Source organism: Idiotropiscis lumnitzeri, chromosome 14 (assembly GCF_059441095.1).
Source record: "Idiotropiscis lumnitzeri isolate Australia: NSW breed Sydney's pygmy pipehorse chromosome 14, RoL_Ilum_1.0, whole genome shotgun sequence".
Taxonomy (NCBI): Eukaryota; Metazoa; Chordata; class Actinopteri; order Syngnathiformes; family Syngnathidae; genus Idiotropiscis; species Idiotropiscis lumnitzeri.
Genome location: NC_142404.1, coordinates 10,998,188 through 11,023,495, shown reverse-complemented (window position 1 = coordinate 11,023,495; position 25,308 = coordinate 10,998,188). Strand labels below are relative to the sequence as shown.

The 25,308-nt window shown below is 41.3% G+C and overlaps 4 protein-coding genes across 8 annotated transcripts in view; all 4 read left to right on the top strand.

Annotated features, from left to right (window-relative positions):
* frmpd4 (FERM and PDZ domain containing 4) overlaps positions 1-3,591 on the top strand; it is a 38,259-nt gene extending 34,668 nt beyond the window's left edge. For all 4 annotated transcript variants that reach the window (XM_088315284.1, XM_088315285.1, XM_088315287.1 and 1 more), the window contains 2 exons: positions 244-1,386; positions 1,944-3,591. In XM_088315284.1, the coding sequence (XP_088171410.1) occupies positions 244-1,386; positions 1,944-3,112 (2,312 nt within the window). In that variant the 3' untranslated portion in view covers positions 3,113-3,591. The remainder of the gene's footprint in view (positions 1-243; positions 1,387-1,943) is intronic.
* Positions 3,592-3,959: 368 nt separating this feature from the next.
* tlr7 (toll-like receptor 7) lies at positions 3,960-8,764 on the top strand. The gene is made up of 2 exons (XM_088314344.1): positions 3,960-4,785; positions 5,592-8,764. The coding sequence occupies exons 1-2, from the start codon at positions 4,771-4,773 to the stop codon at positions 8,742-8,744; spliced, it is 3,168 nt and encodes a 1,055-aa protein (XP_088170470.1). The 5' UTR covers positions 3,960-4,770; the 3' UTR covers positions 8,745-8,764.
* A 661-nt stretch (positions 8,765-9,425) lies between these two features.
* tlr8a (toll-like receptor 8a) lies at positions 9,426-13,546 on the top strand. 2 transcript variants are annotated; one of them, XM_088314347.1, is made up of 3 exons: positions 9,534-9,575; positions 10,165-10,244; positions 10,334-13,546. In XM_088314347.1, the coding sequence occupies exon 3, from the start codon at positions 10,349-10,351 to the stop codon at positions 13,382-13,384; it is 3,036 nt and encodes a 1,011-aa protein (XP_088170473.1). In that variant the 5' UTR covers positions 9,534-9,575; positions 10,165-10,244; positions 10,334-10,348; the 3' UTR covers positions 13,385-13,546. The 2 variants fall into 2 exon arrangements, with proteins under 2 accessions (XP_088170471.1, XP_088170473.1); XM_088314345.1 differs by lacking the exon at positions 10,165-10,244 and having other exon boundaries at positions 9,426-9,575.
* Positions 13,547-14,179: 633 nt separating this feature from the next.
* tmsb4x (thymosin beta 4 X-linked) lies at positions 14,180-15,283 on the top strand. Its single transcript, XM_088314350.1, has 3 exons — positions 14,180-14,301; positions 14,767-14,877; positions 14,944-15,283. The coding sequence occupies exons 2-3, from the start codon at positions 14,778-14,780 to the stop codon at positions 14,967-14,969; spliced, it is 126 nt and encodes a 41-aa protein (XP_088170476.1). The 5' UTR covers positions 14,180-14,301; positions 14,767-14,777; the 3' UTR covers positions 14,970-15,283.
* The last annotated feature ends 10,025 nt before the right edge of the window (positions 15,284-25,308 follow it).

The window sequence follows — 25,308 nt, the reverse complement described above, 5'->3', positions numbered from 1 at the left end:
AGCCTTTGTGGCCAGCTTGTGCCTTAGTAGTTTTGACTAATTGGCACTAATTGCTTTATAAAAATAAAGAACTTTGTTATAAAAAGTAGTATTTTTTTGTGTTATCAAAAATAGGTTAGTCATGCATTCTCTCATACTCGCTCAACTACCATCTTTCCCTTTCACTCATTCTATGACATGATCATTTCCGAGATGCCTCCAAGGATTGTGCTCATGGTATTTTTGTCTTTCTGTGGCATACAGGTGTAGAAATATCACGAGCGTTTAGTCCAGAGTCATCAGATTCCGGCAATGAGACAAACTCGTCCGAGATGACGGAAAGTTCAGAACTGACCACAGCCCAAAGACACTCAGACCACCACTTGAGGATGCATGTAGCTGTGATGGACGGTCATCACGCCACGAATGAAGAAAAGACAGAGCGACTTGGTGAAGGTGCTGCCGGGACTGCGCAGGAACATCAGGGTGAGGACCTGAAATCCGCGGCCACAGCCTCCTCCCAGCTTTTCCACTCTGACGGTGGTGAGATGGAGCCAGAGACAATGGAAATAAAATCAGTCAGTGAATACTTCACTAAGATACACATTGACTCACTTATGAGCAGGCACAGAGGAAAGCAAGGTGACACCTGTGACCCTTCGGAAAGATCCCACGTGACTTCGCAAGAGCAAGCTAAAGAAGAGCCGCTGCATCTTGTTGGGAAGTATAACACCTTCACAGTGAGAGATTCCTATTATGTCAATCAGCTTGATCTGGGGCGAACTGCCCTCAAAGACCGCCATCAAAAATTGCTGCACAGAGCGCCAGGAAACAAAATGGACGAGGCTCTCTCTCCAGAATATGTGAATGAGTCACAAGCCTCCCACACAGACAGGTTGACAGTGAAGGGAGGGAAACAGGACTCAGATGAAAGAAGCCAACCGTTAAATGCCCAACTCCGCTCTCCCTCCAAAGGACCGGAGGGCGTTGATACTTCGCGGGATGGTGAGCAGCAAATCAAGACTACGTCATCGGAGCAAGATGTCACAAGGCTATACGAATACCACTTGAGCAAGCGCATGTCATCTTTGCAGAGTGAGGGGGCTCATTCTCTCCAAAGTTCACAATGTTCCTCTATAGATGCCGGATGTAGCACGGGTAGCAGCAGCTGTGTCACTCCAATGGACTCGCCCCTTTGTGTCACGGACAACACGCATGTACTGTCCGAGTCCTCGCTGAAGGGGTTGAGTTATGTAACTTGTGCTGAGGAAAAGGCCTATGCTTCTCCAGGACAAAATAAGGAAGCCACGCAACTAAGGAAGACCCAGGCCACAGCCAGTGCAGACTCTGGGTTTGGAAGCGGCCGGGACAGTGGTCACAGATTATCAAAGATAAAAGAAACCACAGGTAAAACTAAGTGATATCATGACACTCACTTCCAACACTATAAAAAAACCTGATATATTTCACCAAAATCTTAAATAAATTACAAAACAACAATTTTTGGAACCTGAAAACAAATATTTTCAAAAGGTATTTAGAAAATTACAGGGGGTCCTTGGTTTGCAATGATCTTCATGAACCAATACATTCTTTGGTCTCTATTTTAGATCTATTTTTATTTCTTCGGTAGAATAGGGTTTAATGGAGCGTTTGCCCCTTTGTGCGCCATTGTGGGATGGAGTGTTGTGTTTTCCCGGCCAATACTCCATGAATCCTTCATTTGCGTCAAAATCAGGGCGGGACGGAGCGCACCCAAAGTGCGCCATGCTTGACGTGAGGAAACAGAAATTGGATTCGCTGATGTTCCTGAATGGCATTGGCACGCAAACTGAAACTTCTTTCAGATTATGTAGTTGGCCGTGTATGTGACGTGGGAAAAAGACGACACAAAAATGGAAATTGTCATTTGGTGTCAGGTGAATGCTTAACGGTTCTCTGTTTTCCTCCTCCCCCTAGTGTAGCCTGCGCACAGCAGAGGACGCTTGGAGAAGAGACATCTTTAGTGCTCTGTCATGAGACCAGAAACACCACCACAGTCATGTCACCATCGTTATTAGAAAGCTGCACAGAGCCCGGTGGGCTAAAATGGGCCCGACCTGAGTCCAACCCACATACCTTGCCTTCCCCCTCTAGCGGATCCTCTTGCGACCTTCTCAAAAGCAGCCTCAGGAAGCCACGCCGGGTTCCAATGCACAGGAGAAGCTGGAGCACGATGATGCCAGTTTCCAGGAGTTTTGAGGCAATGTTAGAGAGGACCAAAGCTACGTTCACAGGGAAAAGCGCTGGTCAGAAATTAGAGTCGCAACATCGCTCGAAAGCTCAGCGCATACTGTATGCCAAAACTGTCACCAAAAGCTTGTCACATGGTTCGGTCACCTTAAATTCAGCATGTGGACGGCTGCCGCAGTTAGCAACAGCGCGGTTGGATGCAGGCGCATTGCGATGTCGTAGGCCGGTCAGCTGCTGCTTCATCTGGAGACAGAAGAACACTGAGCATGATGACAGGCAGACCTCCCAGCTCAGGTTCTCTGTCGTCTCGACGGGCGATAAGAAAGCGGAAAATAAAGCTGAGCAGAGTACCAGGGCCGAAATGAGCCTGGAGGAGAGATTGGCTCATGTCAATTCAATGAAGGGAAAAACCTACAGCCTTCGTACGGGGTTTGCACTTGCACGCACGGACGCCGTAGAGATGATTAGCTTGCTACGTTCCGGCCCTGCGTCGAAAGGTAAGAACATGGAGGCTGGCGACGCTGACACGGAGACCTTCTCTCAACTGCTCATCACGCAGGCTAAAGTGCTGAGCAGCGCCTGCGCTCAGATGGCCGCAGAATACGGCAGCCCAGAGGAGTTGCTGCTCACGCTGACGCACAGCTTCCACACACTCTGCTGCCTCACGCAGGCCTGCATGTCCCTTGAGGAAGGCCTGCGCAGCGACACAGCGCGGCGCCAGTTGCTCGCTAAGGTGGACGAGGTGCTCATCAACTACGTGTGTCTGCTGAAAGCTGCCGAGGCGTCTTTGGTCAGCTCCCCCGAAGACCCATGTGTGAAGGCACTGACGCATCACTCTGCCAACATGTCTGCCATCATAGACACACTAATCCGCTTAATGACAACACTGTGCAACAAATAACGTATCCCAATTATTTGATTTTGAAGCCATAACTAAAGAAACATGGGTGTAACCACCCATGTGAACTGCTGTGAGAGAAAAAAAATGCCTTGTGTACACTATATTTTATTAAACAATGTAGAAATATTTGAATCACAGAATTGAAAAAAAAATAAAGATTTAAGCCTTCTAATATGATGCATACAGACGTCCACCCAAGTATTTAATATTATATTATAAGAAATATTTAAATTATATATTGGTTGTATCAAAGACTTCTCATAGTATGTTGTTTTGTAAAAAGTAAAAATATCTAATATGGTGGGGGAATAATATGTACAGCTGCAGACAAATCATTGCACAGGAAGCGATTTCATAAAAAAAAAATGCACTTTTTCATTTGCTGAGTGATTAAATGGACACTGTGTACACTTCCTTGTCATGTTTTGGTCAACATCATTAAAACTTCAAAATACCTCAAACAAGGCTCCAATGTTTACTTATCTGTATGACCAAATTGCATTTTTTTCCATTGATTACTATATTTGCACATGCAAATTTCGAATGCATTCTTGTCTCCGAGGCGTCAAATCAGACGCACACAATCTGAGAGAATGGTGATTTTATTGACCAATTTGCATTACTCACATGCTGCATGTGTAATTTCATAACTATGTGAAAATAATTCATGCTTTTACCATTTACGCTGGGTTGAGTGCTGGTGATGCCTTTTGAATTAGTGATGATGGTGGGCTACTTCAGTTTGAGTGTTCAGCGTTAAGTGTCAGAGCAGACAAGCACATTGCATAATGTTAACGTGTCTGGGTGGGGGGGAAATGGAGGGGTGGTGCTATTATAAGAGGCTGACCTGGTGGAGGTATTTTTTCAATATTTTACCATTGTGCGCTCAAAAATGGGGAAAAAATGAGAATCTAATACACTTCTGAGATGGTGCTTCGTTGAATTTAACTACGCATTTGGTTGGCTTTTATATTTTTGCATGTAGCAGTCAACCACATAGTGATAGGAATCCTTCAAAGGTATCCTAAACAATGTCCTTTTTTCAAAACACAATTTTTTGGATACCACAATGAGGCCAAGTTACTTTTACTTGTGCTAGAAAAGTTAGCCTGTTAAGCTAACACGGCTAGTTAGTTATATGTCTACTGCTTTTTAAGCAGAAAACATTTTAACACTTGTAAGAGTTAACAGAGCTAGACATTGTAACCAGCGTTGCTACTTGAATATTAATCTTTAATTTATCAGGCAATGAATTGGCAAGACTTATTGTTTTTGAAAAAACTAACAAGATTCTCAGTCTCCATTGTTTATCTTAATGCATGCAACCAACTACGCTTCTGAATTAATTTTTTACGAACTCTCAACCCATGAGTAGTACTTTGCATGTAATTGGACAGAATTTGGAATTCCCTGTCAACATTGTCAATTTGTGAAGCTTTTCAAAAACTGAATTCTTCTCGTCCAAATATACTCTCAGAGGTCCCCATGATGTAAGGAAGTTCTGTCAATTAAATCATGCTAAATATGACAAGAGAAATTCTATTCTGTTCTCATGTGCGTGTGATCATAGGGAAGTGATACTGTGTAAACACTCGCTCTTCAGGCACCTGGTACTTTCATCTCTCACTGACTATTGCTTTGACATCTCTTGTGAAATCATGTTCTTTCATCTGGTAAGTCGCGTTTATTCTGACTTTTGCATTGGAAATTTGGGATTTAGAATTAGTGGCAGGTCAGGCAGATTGGTGTAAGGACTGATTTCTCAACAAGCAAAAGGTAATTTTGTTTAGTTGTGATTTTTTGCTGTCAGAGAGATACATATTTAAGCGCTCTGTAAAAACGGACGTAACTTCATTTTCATGCCAGCCCGAGTCTAGTTTAGTGTCTTTGGGGTCGTGTTGCCCACACTTTGGCATTTTTGGCGCAGGGGGTTGCCTCACACCGGTGTCATCCGACAATTTGGGAACAGAAAGTAGACTGTGTCGTCTATGTGCCGAGGCGATGGACTAATTCAGCGTGTTTGTGCATTTGTTAGACGCGCTACGCCTCACTACATATGTGTGCGCCATTCCCTCTGAATCATTTTAGGAATAACTTCATTGAACGAATTATAATTGTTATGGTGTTAAAAACATTTCAGTAGCACCCCTGTCACCCGGCACTATTGCAAGTCGAGATATTGAGGATTTTTTTTTTCTGGGCGTGGATGTAGAGAGTGGATGACCCTGATGGTCTTGCTGGGCAGCTGTAGGTCAATGTGTAGAATATGTTGCCCTGTTACCAAATGTCAATGTATTGCTGAGGAGAACTGTACCATACCAGAAGTGACATAATACAATAATACAACCGGAGATAAACAAATTACACTCATTGTTAACTGTCATGCCACTCACCCCAAAACAAATGCACAGATTATTTGTAATATTTGTATTATAATATTTTATTTTATTTACATTTTCCCACTTTGGTGCTTTTCAAGGTGACTTCCATACGGATGGGCGTGGCACTTCTAGGACTGATCTGCTGTACTTCCAAACGGGCATCTAACACTATATACCCCAAAACTCTGCCATGCGAAGTAAGTGAGTTCAAGAACGGGACTGTGGTGCTGGTGGACTGCAGCGCCAGAGACCTCAAAGAGATCCCACAAGGAATTCCACGAGACACCACCAATCTGACGCTCACCATCAACCATATACCCAACTTGACCTCGACGTCCTTTGGCAGCTTGGAGAACCTGACTGAGCTTGACATGAGGTGTAACTGCGTGCCCATTAAAATCGGATCCAAAGATCGCATGTGCACCAAGAGTTTGCTGATCGAGGAAAATGCGTTCACCAGCCTACGGAAACTACGAGTACTCTATTTAGATGGAAATCAACTGAACAGCATACCTAAAGGACTGCCTTCCGATCTACTCGTGTTGAGCCTAGAAGTCAATCAAATCTATCAAATTTTTCCTGCAAATTTCTCCACAATCACAAGTGTTGAGATGCTTTATCTTGGTCAAAACTGCTACTATCGAAATCCATGCAATTTTTCCTATCAAATCCAAGATGGTACTTTTTCACAGCTTCACAATTTGACTTTGTTGTCTTTGAAGTCAAACAACTTATCTTTTATTCCACATCAACTACCTACAAGTCTGAAGATGTTATATCTATACAACAATAAAATAGAGAGGGTCACAGAAAATGATTTCATAAACCTAACGAACTTGGAGATTCTTGACATGAGTGGAAACTGTCCTCGATGTCACAATGTTCCTTTCCCATGCACCCCATGCCCGAATCAGTCCCCGCTTGAAATAGACAAGTCAGCTTTTAGATGGTTGACAAAACTCAAGGTTCTCCGTCTGCACAGTAACTCTTTGCAATTTGTGATGCCCGAATGGTTCGACGGTGCAAGAGAGCTGAGATTCCTTGATCTATCGTCAAACGATTTAGCAAGACATATAGAAAGTACACATTTCCCTCGTTTTCTGAGCAAACTGGAAGAATTGGACCTTTCATTTAACTATGAACTACAGCAATATCCCCAAACTTTAAATTTAAGCAAAGATTTTTCCAAGCTCGAGTCTCTTAAAATTCTTCGTATAAAAGGCTTTGTGTTTCAGCAGCTGACACCCGAGGGCATTGCTTCATTAAAGCCTCTACCCCACTTGGAAGTTGTAGACCTGGGTACAAACTTTATTAAAAATACAAACCTTAGTATCCTAATGGGCTTGCCAAATTATAAAATGGTCAGTCTATCAGACAACAAAATATCAGCCTCATCGGAAGAGCAAAACGCCGTCGGGGGAAAGGAGAGGGCGTCGCGCCGGCCTCACATGCTGGCGGACTACCAAATAAAGGAATTGCGAGAAATGCAGTACTTCCGATATGATGAAGAAGCACGTAGCTGCAAACATAAAGATAAAGAATTTGCAGTTGCTAAGTCATTTGCCAAAAGAGAATGCACTAAGTTTGGAAAAACACTGGATATAAGCCGGAATAACATTTTTTTTTTACAAGCGGGGTTTTTAAATCTGACCGAGCTGCGGTGCCTTAATCTGTCGGGAAATGCAATGAGCCAAAGTCTGAATGGTTCGGAATTTAGCTACCTGACTCATCTAAAATATTTAGACTTTACATTCAATCGTCTGGACTTGAGCTATGCCTCTGCCTTTCAGGAGCTGAAAAATCTCGTCACCCTTGATATTAGTTACAACAACCATTATTTTGAATCTGAGGGCCTCACTCATATGCTGAACTTCACAAAGCACCTCAAAAAACTAACGACGCTGCGCATGAACCACAACAAGATTTCGACGTCGACAAACACTGAGATGGAGAGTGAATCTTTGAAGAGACTTGAGTTTAGAGACAACCGATTGGATATGTTATGGAGGGACGGTGACACCAGATTTGTCAATTATTTCAAGAAACTGTTAAACCTGACAATACTTGACATCTCCAGAAACAATCTAAATTTTATCCCATATCAAGTGTTCAGCGGTCTGCCAGACAAGCTGTTGGAGCTCTACATAAAATACAACAGATTGAAATATTTTCCATGGGAAAAACTACAGCTTCTACGATCGTTGCAAGTCTTGGATCTCACTGGGAACAGTTTATCGACAGTTCCACGCATGCTCTCAAACTGCACCAGATCTCTCCAGAAACTCATTTTGCAAAAAAACAAAATCTTGACCCTCTCCCCGAATTTTCTCAAGGACGCCCATAACTTCACATATTTGGATGTTAGTTTTAATCACATACAACACATTGAGCAATCTAGCCTTCCAGAAGATGTCGTCAATCGGATGGAAATGCTACTTTTGCACAACAATGATTTTGTGTGCTCATGCAATGTCACTTCTTTCGTCATGTGGCTCAACAGCACCAAGGTGCCCATCCCCAAACTGGCAACACAAGTGACCTGCGCCACCCCAGAGACACAACGAGGCAAGGCGGTGATCTCGGTGGACCTGCTGGCCTGTCAACACAATGACTTGTCAATCATTCTCTATATGCTCAGCGCTTCCCTCGTCCTGAGTTTCCTCATCCTGTGCATCTCCAGTCATCTCTTCCTGTGGGATGTCTGGTACATCTACCATTTCTGCCAGGCCAAGCTCAAGGGCTATGGCCGCTTATACTCCCAGAATTCTCTCTTTGATGCCTTTGTGCTGTATGACAAAGACGATCCTGCTGTGTTTGAGTGGCTTACAAAGGAAATGTGTGTCCATCTGGAGGAACGAGGAGATCGCCGCTTGACTTTGTGTCTGGAGGAGAGAGACTGGATTCCTGGCTACCCGCTTATTGACAACCTCTCGCAGAGCATCCAGAAGAGCAAAAGGACCGTATTCGTTCTGACCAATAAATACATCAAAAGCGGTAACTTCAAGACTGCTTTCTACATGGCCCAGCAAAGGTTAATGGATGAGAAAAACGACGTGATCGTCCTGATCCTCTTGGAGAAAGTGCCTTGTAATTCCAAGTACCTCAGACTGCGGAAAAGGCTGTACAAGCGCTCCATTCTTGAGTGGCCAACAAACCCTCAAGCTCAGCCATACTTCTGGTTCAGCGTGAGAAGCGTTTTGGCCACCGAAAGCCACAAGCAATACAACAACCTCTTTAAGGAGACATTGTAAAAAAGATCAGTATCGCTCTACAAACAACTCCTGCCACATTCTCCATTACGTGTCTGTTAAAGGGTGATAACTTCAACTTCACTTTTTTTTCCTTTTGTTTCATTTTTTTTTCTTTACTACGCCGAATGTCCAAATGTTACAGTACTTAAACTTCTCCGCTTCATTCAATAAATGTTATATTTATGATGCTGACAGTTTGAGCATGTGACAAATGAATTCACTTTTACAACTATCGCCTACTCTTGTGATTCAATCAGCTTCATTGAATTGATTGTGGTCCACCTTGGATGTTGCACTGTCAAGACCTTTTATTGGTTGCGTTTAAAAGGCTATTATGTAAATGCATCGTTCTCAAGTAGCCGACAGACCTTCTTGCTCATTCATACTTGTAGTCCAGCCCGAGTTGTGTTTTAACCAAAGTCCCTGGAAGCCACAAACAGTGCAAATTAGACCAGTAAAGATTTCTACATATCTGCAATGATTGTTAAGTGTACCGTGAACGTTCTATCATTACAATTCAAATAAAATATTGTTTTATCATGAACGCTTCTTTTCAGGCATAAAACACTTCTCATTTTTTTTCAACAGTTCATGAAACAAGGAAGTAATGCTCTAATGCACTTCTGCAATTCTATTTCTATTTCTGTACTACAACTCAATGTATGAACCCGTCGGAGGCTTGCCACCTTTGTTTGATTAGGGGGGTTTATTGAAAGAATACAATAAATACAGAAATAGGTTTGAGCATTTTTTTTAAAACAAGTGATTCCAGCCTTCGTTGCCCAACAAAACATTTGAGAATTCAAAGGAATCAGTGAAGCATCTGCAATGGTGAGTGCCCCAAACTTGTCAATATACATTTTCAAGTATTACATGTCTCCTCCAAGCAATAACACAGACAGAAATGTTTGTGACTACCTTTGTTCATCGATCAAGCTTAAGACATTTATGTAATAAACATTGGCTTGCATCTGTTCGTGTGCTGAGAATTTATGAACTGCACCTAAAGTTACTCAGAAGATGTAATAGTTATTTAGGCACTAGAATCCCTGAAACAACTTACCCCATAGTTGTCAAACTCAAGGCCCGGGGGTCAGATCTGAGTCATCACATTGTTTTATGTTGCGGCACCAACGCAAATAAAATCAGTTTTGCTTCTTGCTAATTGGACGTGTTTTTTTAGATTTAGCAGAAAATCTGTATGCATCTGTTTCCATTTTTTTTGTATCCAATTTTTTTTTTTTTTTTTTTTACATTTTTTTTCATCAAATCCACTTCTTAAGTTGAACAACAGCTGTGTATACTTATGTATTTTTTGTCCATACTTACTGTCTATTATATGTATAATCAAATGGAGGGTCAAATGTAGTATGTAGTCATAGAAATTTTTTTTTTAAACTTTACTTTTCTTTTTTCATAGAACTGTGACGAGCCCTCATTAATTATCACTGAAGACAAAACAAATTGGCTAACATAGCTGCCATCTGCTGGACATATTTGGTACTATTCAAACAGATATTCCCCTGGCGAAGCGTAATGGTCAGCAAGTTCAAGCAATTTTTTTAATTATCTTTCTTTTTCATTTACAGACTGCCACATTTTGGATGCACTTGCTGCTACTCTGGTCTTGTTTTCCGTCTGTTGCGAATAAACCTGAATGGATGTTACCCCAGTTCCCTTGTGATGTCAAGCGCTGGAATGTCTCAGAGGTCATATTTGACTGCAAAGGGCGTGGACTGCAAAAAATACCATATGGGATAACAAGTAACGCAACAATGCTGAACTTATCAGAAAATCAAATCGAACATATTAAATATACGGCCTTTTCCAGCCTGACAAATCTTACTCACATCATCCTGAACCAGGCAAACAGGAGGAAACCAGTGAAGATTGATGACAATACGTTCAGAAACTTGACCAACCTGCGTGTGCTGGGGCTGAATGGCAATTGCCTGACGGCAGTGCCTGTCACACTCCCTCTCGGTTTGAATGTCCTCACGCTTAACAACAACAACATATCGTCTTTGGATAACAGCCGCCTTATCGGACTGACAAATGTCACACAACTATTGCTATCCAATAATTGCTACTACTGGAACCCCTGTAGGACAAATATGAACATTGCGGCAGGCAGTTTTGCGGCAATGACCAAACTGCGGGATTTGGAGCTGTCCTTCAACAACCTAACCGAAGTACCCAAAGGACTGCCCTTATCATTGCAGACGCTACAACTGGAATCCAATCAAATCGAATACATATCAAAGTATGATTTCCAAGGCATGAATCAATTAGAACTTCTCAACTTGCAAGGGAATTGTCCAAGATGTCAAAGTGCTCCCTATCCCTGTGTTTCCTGTAAAAACGAGTCGCTTGTCATTCACGCGGACGCCTTTGACGATCTCGTACAGCTCCACACTTTGAGCCTGGCAGGAAACTCTCTGACCACCATGAACCCTTCCTGGTTCAAGAATCTAAACCAACTTAAAGAGCTGTTAATCTCCTTTAACTTATTACATAAAGTAATCACCGGGGAGGCTATGTTCCTTAAATACCTTCCCAAGCTTGAAAAACTTGATATTTCCTTTAATTTTTTATTGAGGTTCTATCCTCAAAGAATACATCTTTCCAAGTATTTCTCACATCTAGTGTCACTCCGAATTTTGCATTTGGCAGGTTTAGTATTCCAGGAAATTGGAACGGGCACACTTGAATCTCTGTATGATCTGAAAAACCTGTCTACACTGAACTTGGGGACCAACTTCATCATTCGGTCTGAGTCCAGCATATTTAGCAAATTCCCAAACCTGAAGATTATATACCTTGGAGAAAACCGTTTATATCCAACTAAGTTGAGAAGTGTGACGCATTCAGGAGAGGGAGACCATCCAGTTTCAACATTCACCATGGGCCAGTCGAACATTTTTGAGATAACATATGACTTTATCAAACAGGAGTGCTACGATTCTGGGCGAGTGCTGAGCCTCAGCGCAAATAATCTGTTCTACATCTCCCCGCAGCAGTTTGAAGGCTACAACAACATTACATGTCTTAACCTCTCGGGGAACGGATTCTCTGCAGCGCTTAACGGCACCGAGTTCTCCTCAATCACGACGCTCACGTATCTAGACTTGGCATTTAACAAGATCGATCTGGCCTACGACAATGCCTTCAGCGAGCTGAAGAACTTAGAAGTACTGGACATAAGTTACAATTCTCACTACTTTAAATCCTACGGCATAACACATAATCTAAACTTTCTACAAAACCTGCCTGTCCTGAGAGTGTTGAATTTGAGTCATAACTCTATTTCGACATTGACAAGAAAAAATATGTACAGCAAATCATTGTCAGAATTACAGTTTCGAAGCAACAATCTTGGGTATCTATGGAAAGGAGAGTCCTCATATATTTCACTTTTCAGAAGTCTAACAAATTTAACCATATTAGATATATCGGATAATCACATCACCACACTTCCCGACAACGTTTATGAGTTTCTACCACAAAAACTGACGATGTTACGTATAAGTCACAATTCCCTAATAAGTTTCAGATGGGACAAGCTAAACCATTTCGTTCATCTTCAGAATTTGGACCTGAGCTTCAATGCCATATCTGATGTAACAGGTTTCGACGGCAATACTCCCATCCAGTTGCTCTACCTGGACCTGAGTCACAATAACATTTTCCACTTAGATGATGGCTTTCTGAGAGGCGCCAAAAGCCTCAGGACTCTTTCCCTTAGCCACAACAAACTGACCCTCATTAATCAGTCAACCTTCCAATTGAGCCCTGAATCTCCATTACAAGAGTTGATCCTGGGGGATAACCCCTTTCAGTGCACCTGTCACATGTTAGACTTCATTCTATGGATTGGGAACAGTGGTGTGCACATCCCCCGACTGACTACTAGTCTGAAATGTGAAGCACCAGAAAATCAGAATGGTCATGCACTCATTTACTTTGACATCAAACAATGTGTGAATGGCAGTCACGCTTTTTGGCTCTGGTTGATATCGAGTTCCTTCATTGTTGGTTTTATGCTTGTGGTGACGATTGCTCACTTATTTTACTGGGATGCTTCCTACATTTTACTTTATGTGAAAGCAAAATGGATGGGTTACCACACCTTGAAATCGGGCCACAATGTTTATGATGTTTTTGTGACTTATGACACCAAAGATCCGCAAGTCTCTGAGTGGGTGATGAGAAACCTAAGGGTGAAGCTGGAAGAAGAAGGTGAAAAGAATCTTCCTCTGTGTCTGGAGCAGAGGGACTGGCTTCCTGGAGTGCCACTGATGGATAACCTCTTTCAGAGCATCCGCCAGAGCCGCAAAACAATGTTTGTACTCACCAAGGGCTACGTCAAGACTGGGGTCTTCCGGCTGGCCATGTACCTGGCCCATCAACGGCTGCTGGACGAAAATGAGGATGTGATCGTGCTGCTGATGCTGGAGCCCGTGCTGCAGCATTCCTACTTCATGTGGCTCCGCAAGAGATTGTGTGGTAAAAGCGTGGTGGAGTGGCCCAAAACGCCAGCCGCTGAGCCTTGGTTTTGGCTAAACCTACGGAATGTCATTAGGGTGGACAATCAGGTTATGTACAACAAGACCTACTCCACGTACTTCACCAATAGGTGATGCAGTCCCTCCTATGCACCATTTTTTCCCATTTCATTTTGTTCTGTGACTTGTGCAGTTTTGTCAAGACATTGTTGATATCTTGCAATGATCATGATAATATTCAGCTAGTTCTGCTTCTTTTTCTTCTTGTTTTATTTAGTATGATCCTTTAAAACCAGAATTATAGCCACACAATAAAATGGAAATATCTGAATGTCAAACCAGTGCCCTTTACTTGATGTCTACTTAAGTAGAACTTAAAAAAAAATAAAATAAAATGATCAGATGGGCAGGTAGGTAGACAGGCTGGATGGATGGATGGATAGATAGATAGATGATGTGAACGGACAACTTTTTTCAGTTCATTTCAATCCAATTCTATTTATAAAGCGCAAAATGCCAACTGAAGTTCTCTCGTGACATGGAGGAGGTTAAAGAGCACATCTCTCAGGTCTTAAAAGACATTATTCCATTCGGCCACACAGGGTCACTGCTGTAGCGTTTTCCACAGCGAGAATGTTGGGGAAAATAAAACGCCGTTCAACTTGGGAATATTTGACTGTGAAACAAAAACACTTCATTTCTTGAAACCTGAGTAAACACAGACATTAATGAAATTCCGGTGAGAGGAGGAGAGAAACCCAAATCTGATAGATAAAAATTATTTTATGAAATAAGGACAGCTGCTTCTAAAATTAAAAAAACAATAGTTAAAAAATACCAAAAACGGTTCACTGTGAGCATTAGGGAACAGAGAGTGTTAAATCCAGAATAAAAAAAATAACTAAATAATAACATCAACGTGCCATTAAAAAAGACGGCCCGTGGCGTGACGTCATGATAATTTGCATACTTCATCGTATTTAGCGGGTACTAGCGGAAGTATACGCCACTTTTCCCAGCCTGACTTGACGTGTTGCATCGCGCTACAGCTGGTAAGTTCACGCCTTGTTTATTTGTCTTTTAATTACTTTGTATTTTTTTGTTTCTTTTTTTAAAGCGTAGACAGGTCACTTTATGCAATTCTTTTTTTTTTTTTCTTCATTGCTGATTTTGAATGTCGGTGCACCATCCGTTCTGTCCATTCTACATGCGTAATGCGTTTTAGAAAGATTACTTTGATCAAATATTCAGCTTGCTCGAGGTCGATATTGGTGATGTAGATGAGATTTAAACGTGTTTTGAGTTCTGCGTGTAGTTTGGGGGCTTCGGGAGCGTGCTTTTATGTCGCTCGAACAAAGGGCGTTGGTTCTGCATCTACGCGTTAAAACTCAGCGTCTTTCTCCAGTCACATGCTTTGATTCCTTAGTTTTTCACCATCTGCCCCAAATGCAACCCCCCCCCCACCCCGCGTTATTCTGTGGTTCAACAACGCAACTGAAACTATTTTTTATATTTAGTCTGCGCCACCATGAGTGACAAACCCAGTGTCGACGAAGTCACAACCTTTGACAAGACAAAGCTGAAGAAGACCGAGACCCAAGAGAAGAACACACTGCCAACCAAAGAAAGTATGTGCATCTTCTTACAAAAAAAAAAAGTTTAGCATAAATGTTGAGCAAATGTTTCTCTTGCAGCCATCGAGCAGGAGAAGTCGGTGTGATGACCAACCCAATATGTGCTGTACATTCCACGAGCCCTTTGGCTGAACTCCACCTGCAATAACTGGCCAAACGCCCATCCCATCACTTGGCTGTATCACCTTATTGGCACAGTGAAGAATGGCTTGTTGACACGGGTCCACAGTCCTCTTTTTCTGTGGTGGCATCTCCTGGTGTAGGAAGAGTAGAACCACACCATAATGGGCAAACTCACTCTGCAATGCCTGGAAATGCCCCCACAGAAACCAGTTTTTTTTTAATGTAAATTGGGAATAAATGTTTGTTAAATATGAAAATAAAAATGTATAAAGTGTCAGTTCTGTCTTGATTTGATTGGTTGAAATGTTTACTTAAATGGGGTGCCTGAATGGAATTTTGGTAGATTTGAAACAAGACAATGGTATGAAAGTAGACATTTTAATAGGCAATGCTTTGAAGCTAACACAACTGTTAAGGGGTGGAGAAATTTGTTGTGACTAAGTGATGGCAGCTGCATTATGTGCATGCATCAGATCATTATGTAACTAAACGAGCCCCTTATAAGCTGTGCCTTCAAAATGGGCTCTGCTGTGAGAGCAACACGAATTTACATTCCTCCTTGTTCCTGCGAGGACTGCAGTTTTGGAATTGCAATGATATGGCTGGTGTTTTGTATTTTTAGCTAAAAGTCACCATTCCTACCCTGTACATGCAACTGAAAAAATTTCCTGTTTTCATCAATTGCTTTCAAACTTGAATTTTGAAAAAAAAAGATCTCAATTCACATTCCAGGTGTTTTAATAGCACCGAGTTGTTACATGTGATCTTGGAACTCCCACCACAGCCAGTTGAGAACCAGACCCTTTTTCTGCAGTAGAAATTCACCATCCTTTCATCTGCGTCAACTCCATAAGGCGCCGCGCCTGCCTGTCTGGCCTGTACAGATTTCTTCCATTCCGTTGACTATCGACAGGTGGCCGAAATTAGCTTCTTCTACACTGGAATGGTTCCATAAAGAGAACAAAAATCCATACATGGGCGTGAATAGAGGAGTTTTAGCAAATAGCTGTTCGAATGGTGAATCGCAAATTAGTAGAAGTTAACTATGTATTGATACTGAAGGACATTCTTGTTTAGTAACTGAAATAAAAATGACAAAAAAAATCACAAAAATGTATTATGTACATTCAAAGCTCACTGCATTGTCAATTATTTTCTGTTACGCCCGTCTCCGGGAAGTAGAAAACATTATGCGCCTCCGCCCGTCCAATTCTCCGCCATGACTATAGTATTTTGTCTATAAAATTGTTCGAGGCCCTCCTCTGCATAGCATTGAACCCTCCATCCATCCATAATCTGAGCCGCCTCACCTAACAAGGGTCAGGAGCATGCTATCTCAGCAATCATCAGGCAGAAGGCAGGGTACACCCTGAATTGTTTGCCAGCCAATCACATGGCACACAATGACAACCAATCACACTCTCTCCAATGCAGTACGCTTTGACACACTGTGGTACATTGTGATATTAATATATTGCGCTTACGCTTGCCCTCAGAGAGCATCTATGTTCTTGACTCTCCATGTTGGTATCTAAGCTGTATCACTGTCATTCTGTCAGCTTTTGGACAATCCAGAAAAAATTGTGGGGAAAATAATCAATAATTCAACCCTACTAGATAGGAATAAAAGTTGTCAGAGTGGTTTTGTGGTTTGTGGGTCAGTTGATTGCAAGAAACCTCCCCCCCCCTCTTGGTTGGCAGGTTTGGGGGAAGGGGCGGCACAGCTAAAGAATGTTATTCCAGTTCAGGCATGTTTTGGGGGATGTGCCTAAGGGGAGAAACCAGCTACTGAGGCAAGACAACAGTCCTCTCTCTCTCTCTCTTACTGCCTGATATAAACAGCAATGTTCTTAAAAAAAAAGAAAGAAATCACCTGTTCAACTACACAACTGGCGTAAACTATGAACTACCAAGCAGACGCAACAACAGAGAGTAGATAACAAAACTGTTTGAGTGGCAAGCTTGGGGCTGAAAGGAACAGGAACAGGAAGTCAGACAAACACCCACTCAGGAAACGACTCCAAAAAACAGCACCATAAGGAATGCAAGACAAGGTTATTTATACGGATTAATTTCACACGTACGTCAATGTTCTGTAACAAAATACATATTGGAAAGAAAGAAAAATATTTAAATTCCATCCCATTACATACATTCAGAGGAATAATTTAACAAATGATTAGAGACAGTAGGAGTTTACTGATCTACAGAGCTACAGCAGTTATGTCACTGCTATTACTTTTTTTACATGAACGCTTAAATCACAATTGTAGCGTATTACGAATGTGTTATTACAATCCAAAACTATTGCATCCTATTGGTCTTTAGCACTGCACCAAGAAAAGAACAATTCCTCTTTGTCTTCATTATCATACTCATGGTGGGAAAAAAAAATCGGTGCCGCTATTGTGCGATTGGCGGACACAAAAGTTGTGGGCGCTCTCCAATCTCGTCACTACAACGGCTTTGTGTGAGCGAAACATTCCTTGCGCTTTACGTCAGGTTTAATTAAAGGTTTCCTTAGACGAATCGCTACAGCGCTTCAAATAATTAACTTGGTACTGAGTTTGATATGAACAAGAGCTTTCCTAAAGGTTTTACCTCAATTAAAGACAGACACAAGAGAAATTGCGCAACCAGCTTGTTCCTATCGACAGGCTGTTTAAAGTAATGGACAATAAACTTTGCTTCTTGCCTTGGTGGCTTTTGTAGTTACGAAGCGCATAGCAAGGCGAACGGCCAAAGGGCTTTCTGGCTTGTTATGTGAAACATAAGAACGCACTAAGTAAGGGAGGAAGAGACTGTGGAGGGACGGGACATTCCGATAGCCTGAATCATATCAACTTGTAAAAAAAAAAAAAGTCTCTAAACAGCTTAGAAGTGGCTTTTCTGTAAAGTAAATGGAAACCAACTCAATTCTGAGGGCGTCCAGCAAAAAATTGGTTTTGTATACAATACAAATGGAAACTCAAGAACTTTTTCCAGAGGCCTCCCTCCACTTTGGATGTCAAGTTAAATAGAGGCATTTACTTGAGGCATTATTACAACTTCACTGACACTGTGGATTATCTATTGCGCAAGGTGGTGATTATTATGAATACCAGGCAAGTGGAGTATTTACAAACGCACGTACTCATGACAGCGTGTCCAAAGGACAAGTTCTTTTTACGATGCATATTCTTTGTAGTTCTTCTGTTTATGGTTTTGTTTTAAGGTCCAAGATGGCTGTTATCAGGAATAATTTTCAAGAGGAGCCATCACATTTATAATTTGGTATTATTTCAAGTTTTTTTCTTCATTTCTACTGTGCTGTGTGACGGTTATCATGTGGAATATGTGACAGCTGCGATTGCATTATTCATTACACATTTATTTTTGTGTCACGGTGTGACAAATTGTGCAGAAAACTGTGGATTGTTTAGAGTCATTGTATTTATTGACATTATACACGGTGCCCGTTATCATAAATCACTGGCGGGCGTTATAGTAGTTCTCTGGCATACCTGCGCTGTGCTTGCACATGTCCGTGTACATACCTGATCGTGCTGGGCCATGCCCGCACCTCTTCTCGGCTGATGCCAGAGGAGGGAAAGTGTACCCAACTTGATTACACATCAGAGAACCTTCAGTGTCAAGCAGGCTCATGCAAAGCAAGGAGGGCCTAGTGTGAGTATACCCCAAGACAGTGTTTCACAACCTTTATGGAGCCAAGCCACACATTTTAAATGAGAAAAATGTCGCGGCAGGCCACCAGAACAAATTACTGAAATAATGATGATCTAGACCTGAGCCATGACTTACACTACACTTCTGTTGTATGAATGGCAAAAGTTTCTTACACAGGTTTACTTTAGGATGGCCGAGTGGTCTAAGGTGCCGCGTTCAGGACCCAGTCTCCCCAGGAGGCCTGGGTTCGAATCTCGAATTTCCCCATTGTGGGACTAATAAAGGGAATATTATTATTATTATTATTTACGTGTTGCCCTTGAAAGAAATATATTTAATTATTCTGCGGTTCACTATACTTTGCTGGCATAGAAAGAAAGAAACAGAAACATAATAACACCCTGACTGACAATCACTGCCCTAAGGGTCCTTATGTGAGACTCAGGCAAAATCTAAAAAAATCAGGTTTGAACAGATGCCATTGTTGAAATGATCTTTGTTCCCATGAATCTTCAAGCAAACACAGTATTATTGTTTTTGTCAAATGTTTTCAGGCTCCCAAATCGGAATTATGTAAAAAAAAAAAAGAATTGACTATATCATGCCTTGTCGTATATAATATATATTTTTTTTTTTCACAAAACACCGCAAACAGACTTACAAAGTTGTTTTTTAAACTATTTTTCCGATTTGAACCAAAAAAAAATGAGGATGATTTCCGCTATATGTTTAATTAGTTGGTTGGACATATAACAGATTCAAGTGTAGACTTTCAAATTGAAGTGGTGAATTTTCTCACCAAAAATGGCGTTTACATTTTAGAAATTACAAAGAGGCATATCCTGCAGAGTATTTCCATTTCAGGTTATTCCACTTTAAATTATTCATATACTGTATACATATAAAGGAAAAATTACAACAACTCTGTCACAGTCCAAAATCTACTGGACCTAATTGTATTTATTTCAAGTACAAAGTGCAATTGAACATTTAGTTTGACAAGCAGCTGTTAAGTGAAGCTTGCTGGTACAAAAAAAAAAAAAAGGAAGCTCACGGAAAGTGGCAAAAAACAGACCGCCTATATGGTAAAAGCGGAACAAACTCAAGCTGAACTCAACCGTCTCAGCAGGGCCACACATGATCTAGTTAGCGCAGAAATGATTCACTGAGCAAAACCATTTTTGACAGTGGAACCTGCATCCCATGGGACACCATAAGTGGATCTCAGTTTCGTAAGCATCGATTGATTAAGCATGAAAGGCTGGAGCTAAGATTCAAACGCTAAACTTCCAAGCCGTTGGGCAGTCATGCTAGCAACTACTCTTGCATGGCTCCTCCGTATTTAAACATCACAAGTAAACATGAACTTATAGTTAAAGTAGCCACACATTCTACACTCTTGCAGCTAACTAACTTCAGCTCAAAACAAACTGCAGCATGTCAAGCTAAAATATGAGACTAAATTATTTCGCAACATTGTGAAACACATAGCTGCGAGTGGTGAGTGTGGCAAACAAGCTCAGCTTCTTTGAGTTGCTTTTGAAGGCTTTTTTGCAATCCAAGTATGAATTAGGCAGATGTGTCCTGGCGGCAATGTAGTGTAGTGTGATTCAAAGTGACATGTGCATGCAAGCTCTCAGCAGGGGGGGGGTGCACGGCCTGGTGCGCACAGTAGCTCTCCGGCTGTGAAAGCGGCAACCAAACCCTGCCGAATGTCTCCATGCACATATAGTATGCACAGTGCATGTTAGGACGAGAGCAAGTGTTTCAAGCTTGAGCTTGAGCAAGAAACAATAGCACTGAATGTGCCTGACAGAAAGACAGGAGGAAGTGAGACAACGAGCACGTCCCTGTGTGCAAAAGAGGGAAGACAGAAATTGCAAGACAGTTTTAATCATGAGACTTCTCCTTTGGAAAGAAAGGGCTTGTTCGAGAATGGTGTATTTGATAGGCCGCTTGAAAAAATCGTTTATGTGTCTTTGCACACAGCCATGTGCCGTAACAGGAAGTGGCTTTGAAAGTGATAAATGAAATGTGTAGCACAGCTTGTGAATAAACAGTAGTGGCGAAAATGCAAAAAATACACACGTGCAAGTTTCCACTGGCGTTGCCTTGAATGCTTGAATTTCAGTTAAAGTGGACCTTATTATGCAAATTATGTCATAATGTGCACCTATGTTGCAGTAATCTCAGTTGAGGCAGCAACTTTTTTTGTGTGTGCAAGCCAACCGTCCGAAGAATGTGCTCGTCTGCATTCAACATGCCTAAGCGAGAAGTGCGCATGATGAGCACAGGCATGTGTTGACAGCGTTTGACGACGCTTTGCAAATACTTGAAAAAAATGCTTCCGTTTTTTTTTTTCTTCTTGTGTGCACACTGTGCACATGTAGAGGTGGTGTCAGGTAACAAGATAGAAATGGGTTCAAAGTTTCTCAACTGTCAGTACCATCTTCATGGCTGTCCTTTTTGCAGGCTATTTCAATTACTTTTTGCCTACAAGGGCAATTAAAACAAAAATGTTGAATCTTGTTTGCTTTTTTTTTTAATCAGTGCTTTTTTTAATATATTTTTATATGTGTCTCATGTATTTGTATTATTTTTGTGCATGTAATTATTAAATTTTTAAAATATTTCATCAATTATGTTAAATCACTTTATCAGTTGTTTAATTAATATTTTAAAATAAAAAGTATTCCAAATTGATTCATTTTATTATTATTTTATGATGGGCAGGTACTTTTTGACTGTGAGTGGTATGATGAACAATGACTACTCATCCATGTTTTTTTCTTGTTCTTGTTTGAAAATAATGGATATCATTGACTGTAAGTATCAAACGTTCTTTTCTAAAAACAGATTTGCATGAGCCCCAAAAGACGCTGGCCCACCGGGCATCTGCGCTCTAAGCCAGATGTCCACTCCAGCCTTGTTTCCAGCTCACCACGTCATGAGGATAACGTTATACAAAATGGATGTATTAATAATAAGGCCAAGGCCAGTCGTGTTCAAAAACCAAATGCTAGAGAATATCAGAATGTCTGCCTTCATAGTATGTGTAATCAATCTCACTAACATAATTGCAAATACACCCTTGTGATGAAAAGCGGAACAGATAATGGATGGATGATTGGATAATTGCAAATCCACTGAAAATATTAGTTGCTTGTACACAATGAAATGGGATGGAGATCCCATGCAAGAGCTTCATCAAAAAAACTCTGACTTTACAAAGATAATACTCAGTTTAGCAATAACAACAAACTCAGCCCCGACTCGAAACAGGAAATGAAACTTTTTTTTCGTCATTTTTATAAGGTTTAGTTGATGGACGCATTCTTAGAACCAAACAATGTTGAAACACAGACGAGCCAATGATTCCAACAATAATGGAGGCATTAAGTTAATCTGATGTTGGGGCATGTTTTATCGTGCTGGGCATGCATGTCCCATGAGCACTGAAGCGAGAGAGGGTCGGTTCACAGAACATTGTCTTGTAATTTAACATAAAAGAGCCGGTTTAGTGTCTTTTTTACCCACATTTTTAACAGGTTAAATGTTGCTTCACAGACACATCGATCCTCATAGTAAAGACACCTTTGTTTGCGCAATCCCAGGATTAGAAGACAAGTCATTTGCGAATCGCATTATTGCTGGTGTTGTTGTCCTCGTGGCCGATTATCTGCCAGCTTGCGATATAAAAGTACAGACAGCTGCAGCAGTATCCTGCCTTTGTTGGTGTCTGTGAAAAAGCAAAGGTTGGACCTCCTGCTAAAGCCATTACACGTTCAGAAAAGTCATCAGCCGCTCCGTTTTGCCACGCTTTCCTTTCTCCTCAATCATAAGCAAGTCTTAACAGTTCTCAAGATTGTAGCTTTACGCAGTTTTGCTTTTCTCGTGTTCGCATTATTTCTTTGAAACGTGCAAACATTAATGACTGATGATGATGAATGGACTGAATAAGGGTTGCTAAAGTAAAAAGAAAAACCCATGCAGAGTGAATCTTTTGCTCCTGCTGAATTCAGCTCCAGGGAATTCCCGTAAGATTTGCTTCAAATTCCAAGTTTTTGTTCAACTTCTGAGGCATATTTTTAGTCATGTTCTGTAAACTACCATTAGCGCGTTCGTATTTTGAGGTTCCGCTATGTGATGATGTGGCAGGAAGTGCAAACGGAGAAGTGAGAGTCAACTCGCCAAAGTACATTTACTGAGACGGTAGGTCAGCATCACACTTGACACTAAAAGTGTGTGTGGGGGGGGGGGGGGGGGGGTGAAGTTACGTTACCAATTGGCATCTGAGACAGAATTAATAAGACACTATCATGTTTTGTACCAGGAAAAAAAAATTAGGAGTCTCTCATCAAACCCCAGGAGGGGTAGAGGAGTTCTTCATGAATCCTTCACCCACCCCCCATGGTGCATTGTGTGTGCTGCTGTATTGGTAATGCGAGGAAATACAAACTGAAGACAAAATACAAAGTGCACTTCTGTCGTCACAGGAATCAATTTAAAGGGCTTGCTGGGGGTCGATTCGATCTCACTCGAGAGGGAGGGGGGGGCCAAGGTGGATATGTTCTCTGAATTGCTTGTATGAGTTCACGTTTATTTGACTCCTCCCAGGCACTGGCTGTACAAGCTATGAGTATTCATAATTTAGACTTCAATAAACCTAAAATGCATGTTGTCAGAAAAGCAGAGACTTGTTCATAGAGAAAACCCACACAAGCACAGGGGGAACATGCAAACTTGTCAGAGGAAGGCCTGAATTGAGATTCAAACACAGACGTGTTAATAGGAATGTACGCAGTTCCATGAAATTTGACAGTCTTCTCGAAATCTAAACATTATTGAGGATGCAAATTTACTATTGCGCAAGAGAGCCCTTCAAGTAAACAAGAAGTCGAGCGCAGACTTCTGTGGAATTGAATAATTCTAAACTTGCCCCTCTTACTCAGAGAAGAGCTTGTTCACCATCTACTGGATCACAGCTTCGCTCGGCCCCAATCCTAGTGGACTGTAACAGCCAACATTGCAAATGGAAATCAGTTTTGGAGTATTTTTTTCCAAATAGCAAACCGACTAACCAAATAACTAACTGATCAAAACTTAACTTTTCACACTTGGGAGGGAGTAAAAAGATAAAATCATAACACATACTATTTATATGCCTTCATGCCTCCATTAAGCTGAGAGTGCATAACCTCTAAGTATATTTTATTAGTGCACTCTTATCTGAGTCTGTCTTGCAGTCTGTGCGTGTCATCTCCCGCTGAGGGCAGGATGTGGTTGCGTCTGCGCATTACAAAGTCACCCATCAACTGTCACGCGTCTCCTTTTATAGTAAAAGCCTCGCTCTTGATCACTCTGAGTGGATGAGTGCGTCTCCGTGTTGACTCGGAGGCGGGGAGTCCGATAATGCCATTCACTGTGTGATCAAATTAGAACTTATTGTTTGAAAGCTCAGGATCGACTCAGGTCACTGCAATTGTCTGAATGAGTTCTAGTGGGGGTGGGTGGGGGTATGCCCACTCTGCAATGCTTGTGTAAACAATGCCTATAACATTATTTGCAACATGCATTTCCAAATATGCAGACGAATATGAGCAATATCATGTAGCAGATGCATTAGAGGTTGTTGTATTGAACTCTTCCAGGAAATACACAATCAATGGCCACCTTTCAAGTCAAGCAAATTACCTGAACCAAATTAATGCTGTCCATTGAAAAGCACAATTTCAACACTTTTTTTTTCATCGTTGTTATGGAGACACCTGCTTTTTTACTGGTCAGTGATGATACACAAAGAAAGTGAAGAGTGAAAAAGCACAAAAAATACTCCTGCAACAACAGATCACATCAAATCATGACTACCGCAGCCATATAGCAATATTACAAACAATAGGTACTCTAAAGCTAAACTAATGCAAGTAAGCCATCGTCAAATAAGTTCATTTCATAGTTGCCAAAGTTTGCAACACGTGACTAAATGTTGTAACCTTTAATCTGGCTGTCTGTTTTCTATCTTGGATGTTGGGACAGGTCTCCCCCTACTGGTTAACAGTTAGCTGTGCACATATGCCAAAGTAACAGTATAATAAGAAAACAGGTTGGATACTCACTAATGGACTGAGCAAATGATTCTACTCACACTTCTGACACTACAATAACGAAAGACTGTTATATTAAAATACAGTATTATAATAACGGTAAGACATTTTATTGTCAAATTATTCCGATTAATTTTAATGCTTCCCATTAAAACTAAGTGGAAAATCATCAGTCACCCACGGTAAGCTTTTGATAGTTTTGATGGCTTTACCACGTCGAATTACCTTTGAAGTGAGCTTTGGCAAAAATGAAATTAGGTGTCCAGATGTCTTTTAGCAGCCTTTAACTTCCACTGGAGACACATTCGAGGTATTGTGGGTCCAAGTCACAAAACCTCACATGGGCGCTTGAGCAACACAGGGGACTTTTCACATGACCTTGAATTGCTTATTTGCATATTATATATATATATATATATATATATATATATATATATATATATATATATAGAGAGAGAGAGAGAGAGAGAGAGAGAGAGAGAGAGATTTTAAAGTTACTCAGCCATCAGGGGATCCAATGCTAGTTGTTGAT

Bases quoted from the DNA above. Each gene is read 5' to 3' on its own strand.
- tmsb4x (XM_088314350.1), top strand. From the start codon at position 14,778: ATGAGTGACAAACCCAGTGTCGACGAAGTCACAACCTTTGACAAGACA. The intron at 14,878-14,943 runs GTATGTGCATCT...TTTCTCTTGCAG, and splicing joins CACACTGCCAACCAAAGAAA to CCATCGAGCAGGAGAAGTCG.